Genomic DNA, 6,593 nt, shown 5'->3' with positions numbered 1-6,593 from the left:
GGCCGTTGTAGTCTCAAGTTATTATTATTATTATTATTATTATTATTATTATTATTATTATTATTATTATTATTATTATTATTCAGAAGTTGACCCTATCCATATGGAACAAGCCCACCACAGGAGAGATTGACTGGAAATTTAAGCTTCCAAAAAGACTCTTCTGCCATTCATTGGAAAAAAGTAATAACCGAAGGTAATGGGAAATACAAAATGGAAAGAGCGCTAATCAGAGAGAGAGAGAGAGAGAGAGAGAGAGAGAGAGAGAGAGAGAGAGAGAGAGAGAGTGTGTGTGTGTGTGTGGGTGTATGTGTGTTTCATTAGCGACTTGTATTTGTGATGGTACATTTTTCAAAATTATTTTCACATACAATTGACAATTGTTAACAAATCTCCCCCTACTCAAATCATTCTTCAATTGCAGACGGGTTCATTTGAAACAAGTATGCACACACAAATACAAACACACACAAGCGAATCATTATACCATTCTACCATCTTTCTTCGTAACGAGAGTGAATGTCACTTTCAAATTATCACAGGAAATAGCAACGCTGTCAGCTCATATACCAAAACAACGAAATCAAGTTGAAAATCAAGTGTTCATCAGGCAGAAATCTTACCTTGACTTCCAGATCTCTGTTAAAGGTATATAGATACGATGGTGGTTAGACTCTGCTTGGAGGAAAACTAGATGATTAAGAATACAATGACAATAATGACTTGGGCTATTACCCTACAAGGCTGAAGCATGAAAAGTGGTACTGACATAGCCTGTTCTCCTTTATTAGGAAATTATTGTCAGTAGTTTTTAAAGGTGAATGTGAGTAAAACAGAGGTGTTGCTGAGCAGTAGGGAAGAATAGTAATATAAGAAAGAAGAGGCTCATTAGTAAAACAGGCAGAAAAGTTTAAATACTTAGTGTCTACTATAAGTCAAGAAGAAGGATGTGAGGCTGAAGTTTACAGTAGGATAAAAGCTGCATGGGGGAAGTGTAGAAAAGTAGCTTGAGTAGTATGTGATAAGAAAATGCCAATCAAGCTAAAGGTCACTATACATAACACAGTGATAAGACCAGTGTTAATGTATGGAGCAGAAACATGGGCTCAAAGAAGAAAAGAGGAAGTAAAGCTTGAGAGAAAAGAGATGAGAATGCTGAGTGGATAATGGGAATATTGCGGCTTGAGAGATTAGGAAATGATGAAATTAGACGAAGGGAAGGCTTAGTAAAGATTACATAAGTGATAAGAGAGTCGTTATTGAGATGGTATGGCTGTGGCAGATCTAAAAATCTTACATATATATATATATATATATATATATATATATATATATATATATATATATATATATCTATATAGGTATATATGTATGTATGTATATTATATCTGGCGGATCTAAATATCACACGCCCATTCCTGGAGCCATCCTGGGACCCATTGCGGACCTCGGCTGCCCATCCCGGGACCCGAGGCGGGTCTCACCCACCCATCCCAGGACTCTTGGCGGACCTTGCCCGCCTGTCCCGGGACCCGTGGCGAGTCTCACCTGCCCATCACAGGACCCGTGGCGGGCTTCACCCGCTCGTCCCGGGACCCCTAGCGGGGCTTGCTCACCTGTCCATGGACCCCCATGGTGGTCCTCACCCACCCGTCACGGGACCAGTGGTGGGCCTTACCCGCCTGTCTTGGGACTAGTAGCGGACCTTGCACGGCCATCCCTGTGCCCGTCGCGGGACACATGCTGGGCCTCGCCCACCCATCCTGGAACACGTGGCGGGCCTCACCCACCTGTCCCAGGGCCTGTGGTGGACCTCGCCCGCTCGTCCTGGGACACGTGGTGGGCCCTGCTTGCCCGTCCCGGAATGCATGGCAGACCTCGCCACCCATCCTGGGACCCATGGCGGGCCCTGCCCACCCGTCCCAGGACACGTGGTGGACCTCACCCGCCCGTCCGGGGACCCGTGATAAGCCCCTCCCTAGACACGTTGCGGATCCCACCCGCCCATCCTGGGACCCGTGGCAGGCCCTACCTACCCCTCCTGGGACACGTGGTGGACCTCGCCCGCCTGTTCCGGGACACGTGGTGGACCTCGCCCGCCTGTCCCAGGACCCGTGTCAGGCCCCGCCCACCCATCCCGGGACACGTGGCAGACCTCGCCCTCCCGTCCCGGGACCCGCGCCGCGCCCTGCCCGCCCATCCCGGGACACGTGGCAGACCTCGCCCGCCTGTCCCAGGACGCGTGGCGTGCCTCGCCCGCCTGTCCCAGGACGCGTGGCGTGCCTCGCCCACCTGTCCCTGGAAAGAGCAACACCTAAGCTTAGTCTTAGAACCAGAAAAGGCCACTGAATTCTTTCAATTCTCCTGGGGGTTCTCTCAATCCTCTGCTTCTTTTCCTGGCATCTCCACGAATCCTACTAAATCCTCTCAATTTTCCTGGGGCTTCTCTCAATCCTCTGCTTCTTCTCCTGGCACCTCCATGAATCCTACTGAATCCTCTCAATTTTCCTGGGGCTTCTCTCAATCCTCTGCTTCTTCTCCTGGCACCTCCACGAATCCTACTGAATCCTCTCAATTCTCCTGGGGCTTCTCTCAATCCTCTGCTTCTTTTCCTGGCATCTCCACGAATCCTACTGAATCCTCTCAATTCTCCTGGGGCTTCTCTCAATCCTCTGCTTCTTTTCCTGGCATCTCCACGAATCTTTGCATTTTCCTCACGGTTTCTACAATCCTGCCATTTTCCTTTCCCTTCCAAGAATCAATAAAACTCTGAAAAAAAAAAATTAACGCTTATTTCCGTTCAAGTTCTATTTCCTTCAAAGTTAACAAAGCAAATTTATTACAAAACAAACATCAAACTTTCTATATAATAAACATTCTCCTCAAATTTTTCACATGTGGTCCGTCTGAGAGAGGCCAGCGCAGACTTCATCGCTCTATTCCTTGAAGATCGACAGCAGCTTCTGCATTTTCCAGTTGTCCTTCTCCAGGTCGCATAACAATTTCTCCTTCGCTCATCAGAGCTGTCGAACCTTATCTTCTGGCCGGTCGTTCCGTTTGCCCTGGACACCGGCCTTCCTCTCCAGCGACTCCAGGCGACGATTACGTTCCTTTAGAAGGCATGTCAGCTCGTTTCTCTTGAGTTTCGCCGCCTGAGCTTCACACTGGAGTCCACATTTTTCCTTCGAGAGATTTTCCACTTCCTTATGCAGGCGCTGGAACCTCAGCTCGAGGTCTTTCCTGTCGGATTCCCGCTTTACATAGCGTCTTTTTGTTCCTGGATGAGCCTCGCCATCCGCACTTCTTCTTCGGTCTTTAGCAGCAGGTCTTTCTCCATCTGTCGTAGGATTTTCTCGAGCCTCTGTGCTGTCAGTTCTTTTATCCTCTCAAATAGGGCATCCTTCGCGTTGTCCTTCAGCTGCTGATTTTCTTCTGCCATCTTGAGGATCTTGTCTTCCAGCTGCCATTTCTCCCTCTTCTCTTGATCGTTCTCCCTTTTCAGAAACGTTTCAGCTTCGAGCGAGTTGGCCCTGTCTTGCCAGGCCAGCTGTTGCAACACCCCCTGAGTGATCTGGATTACCCGAGTGCTTTCTTTCTTTCCCCCCGCCTTCTGAATCTCTGTTGCAGTTGAAGAATTGTCCTGTCCAAATTCACGCGCTGCTCTCCCTGGCACTGGATGGTGTCTCGCAAGGCCGCAAATCTCTCGTTCAGTTCCTTTTCCTTGGGCTGTTCAGCTCCATCATCAGTCAATTGAAACCTCACCAGCGAATAGGCAGCCACAGCAGACAAGATGACTATTCCTCCGTATTTCGAACATCATCTGGACAACAACGTCCTAACGACAGCTGCTGCTAAGGCCAGGTAAGGCCACATTTTCATCAAATTGGAATCCATATCTGAGATATGTTACCTACAGAGGCCATACCCAGTTTAGATACTCTCCTCTCTCTCGATTTTTCGTATATTTCCTATATTCCACGAGAGATATTTTGATTTATCAAAATATAGCAGGAAAGATTCTGAAAGATTTTTAATTATGTCCTGTCTGTTGGTGTTATAAATTGTTGAAATATCTCTCTCTCTCTCTCTCTCTCTCTCTCTCTCTCTCTTTTTTTTGTACGGATTCTTTTTTCTCAAGTTTGTAAGAACATTCGGGATTTTTTGCAGTACGTATGTTTCTCTCTCTCTCTCTCTCCCTCTCCGTGTGTTTTTTTTTATCTCATCTATGGCAAAAAATTCGGGGATTTTCCTTCATTTACCCTTTTGTGTAATGAATTCTCTCTCTCTCTCTCTCTCATCTCTCTCTCTCTCTCTCTCGTCTCTCTCTCTCTCTCTCTCTCTCTCTCTCATCTTGCCCCGAAGGACTGGAATTCTTCATTTGTTCCTTCATTTAGATTTAAGGCTTTGCATTCGATAAGTTTAGAGAGAGAGAGAGAGAGAGAGAGAGAGAGAGAGAGAGAGAGAGAGAACACACACACACAGAAAGAGAGAGAGAGAGACTGTATTTTTCCGTAGAAAAAAAGTGTATTAGTATATTTACATATGACAGTGCATGTGAAATCACTCCTTTTGGGGTGTAATAGGAAATCTAGTGTGTGTACTACCATGCTTCGTATTAATGCTTCAATTGAGGTTTTTATTAATATTATTCTGTCCATCTAGGTATATATATATATATATGAAAAGTACTGAAGCAGAAATGTGCACCAACCTGAAACGGACAATTGAGACCCACCACTCATGGCAATGATAACTGCCCTTAGGAAAGTATACCCCGCATGCGCACGTGTGTGTATCTGTGTGTGTGTGTGTGTGTGTGTAATATAAGGGATGTTGCAACATTACCAAGAGAAAGAGAGAGAAAAAATTACTACAGATGTTAGTGATGGTGTTTTCAGGATCATAAACTGTGGTCAGGTAGTTTTTCTTCTTCTTCTTTTTTCGACATTGCGTATTCAGGAACCTGACCTTTTTCTCCTTAAAGGAAATAGTGATGGCCACAGCTATGAGTAAAAATAGATCAACGTGAAATGATGGGTAACAGTGTGTATTTTATAATCTCCTTACATTTTACGCAGTATTTGTTTATTTATTTAGTTATTTGTACATATATTTTTTTCTTTTCCAATAACTGATATCTTCTGTCTGTTTATCTGTTACCTCTTTCTAATGAACACCATAATATTCTTTGGAAGCTTGAATTTCAAGTCAGTGGCTCCTGTGGTGGGCTTGTTCCATATGAATATGGTTCATCTTCTGTATATTATAATAATAATAAAATAACAATACTAATAATAATAATAAACATACACACACACGTGCATATATATAATATATATATAATATATTAATATAATATATTATATAGCTATATAATATATATATATATATATATGCAAAAGCTAGGTACTATGTCGTACCTCTAAGTAAATGCGAATACAATCCACAATGATGCAAAACAAATCCTTTTGTTAGTTTTAAAATATATATTTCTTGTACAGGAACTTAAAGCTTTCGACCACAGCTGATGGTCGAAAAGCTTTAAGTTCCTGCCTCAAAAAAGGAAATATATTTAAACTACAAAAAGGATTTTGCATCATTGTGGATTGTATCCCCATAATATATATATATATATATATATATATATATATATATATATATATATATATATATATGTGTGTGTGTGTGTGTGTGTAAGATTTTTAGATCTGCCACAGCCATACCATCTCAATAACGACTCTCTTATCACTTCTGTAATCTTTACTAAGCCTTCCCTTTGTCTAATTTCATCATTTCCTAATCTCTCAAGCAGCAATATTCCCATTATCCACTCAGCATTCTCATCTCTTTTCTCTCAAGCTTTACTTCCTCTTTTCTTCTTTGAGCCCATGTTTCTGCTCCATACATTAACACTGGTCTTATCACTGTGTTAAATATATTGACTTTCAGCTTGATTGGCATTTTCTTATCACATACTACTCCAACTACCTTTCTCCACTTCCCCCATGCAGCTTTTATCCTACTGTAAACTTCAGCCTTATATTCTCCCTCTTGGCTTAAACTAGATCCTAAGTATTTAAACTTTTCTGCCTGTTTTACTATTGAGCCTCTTCTTTCTTATATTACTATACTGTCTCTATCTTCCCTACTGCTCAGCAACACCTCTGTTTTATTCACTTTCACCTTTAAAAACTACTGACAATAATTTCCTAATAAAGGAGAACAGGCTATGTCAGTACCACTTTTCATGCTTCAGCCTTGTAGGGTAATAGCCCAAGTCATTATTGTCATTGTACGCTTATTCATCTAGTTTTCCTCCAAACAGAGTCTATTCACTATCGTATCTACCTTTAACAGAGATCTGTAAGTCAACGTAAGATTTCTGCCTGATGAACACTTGGTTTTCAACTTGATTTCGTTGTTTTGGTATGAGCTGTCAGCGTTGCTATTTCCTGTGATAATTTGAAAGTGACATTCAGTCTAGTTACGAAGAAAGATGGTAGAATGGTATAATGATTCGCTTGTGTGTGTTTGTATTTATGTGTGCATAATTGTTTCAAACGAACCTGTCTGCAATTGAAAAATGATTTGAG

At 42.5% G+C, this 6,593-nt stretch overlaps 1 protein-coding gene across 1 annotated transcript; it reads left to right on the top strand.

Moving 5' to 3' along the window:
- Nucleotides 1-1,375: 1,375 nt before the first annotated feature.
- On the top strand, nt 1,376-3,142 carry LOC135195930 (basic proline-rich protein-like). Its single transcript, XM_064222435.1, has 2 exons — nt 1,376-2,294; nt 2,991-3,142. Exons 1-2 carry the CDS (start codon nt 1,376-1,378, stop codon nt 3,140-3,142), a joined length of 1,071 nt encoding a protein of 356 aa, XP_064078505.1.
- Nucleotides 3,143-6,593: the final 3,451 nt, after the last annotated feature.

This window comes from Macrobrachium nipponense, chromosome 23 (assembly GCF_015104395.2).
Source record: "Macrobrachium nipponense isolate FS-2020 chromosome 23, ASM1510439v2, whole genome shotgun sequence".
Classification (NCBI taxonomy): domain Eukaryota; kingdom Metazoa; phylum Arthropoda; class Malacostraca; order Decapoda; family Palaemonidae; genus Macrobrachium; species Macrobrachium nipponense.
This window is presented reverse-complemented; position numbering and strand designations above follow the sequence as displayed.

Bases quoted from the DNA above. Each gene is read 5' to 3' on its own strand.
- LOC135195930 (XM_064222435.1), top strand. From the start codon at position 1,376: ATGTATATTATATCTGGCGGATCTAAATATCACACGCCCATTCCTGGA. The intron at 2,295-2,990 runs GTCCCTGGAAAG...GTCCTTCTCCAG, and splicing joins GTGGCGTGCCTCGCCCACCT to GTCGCATAACAATTTCTCCT.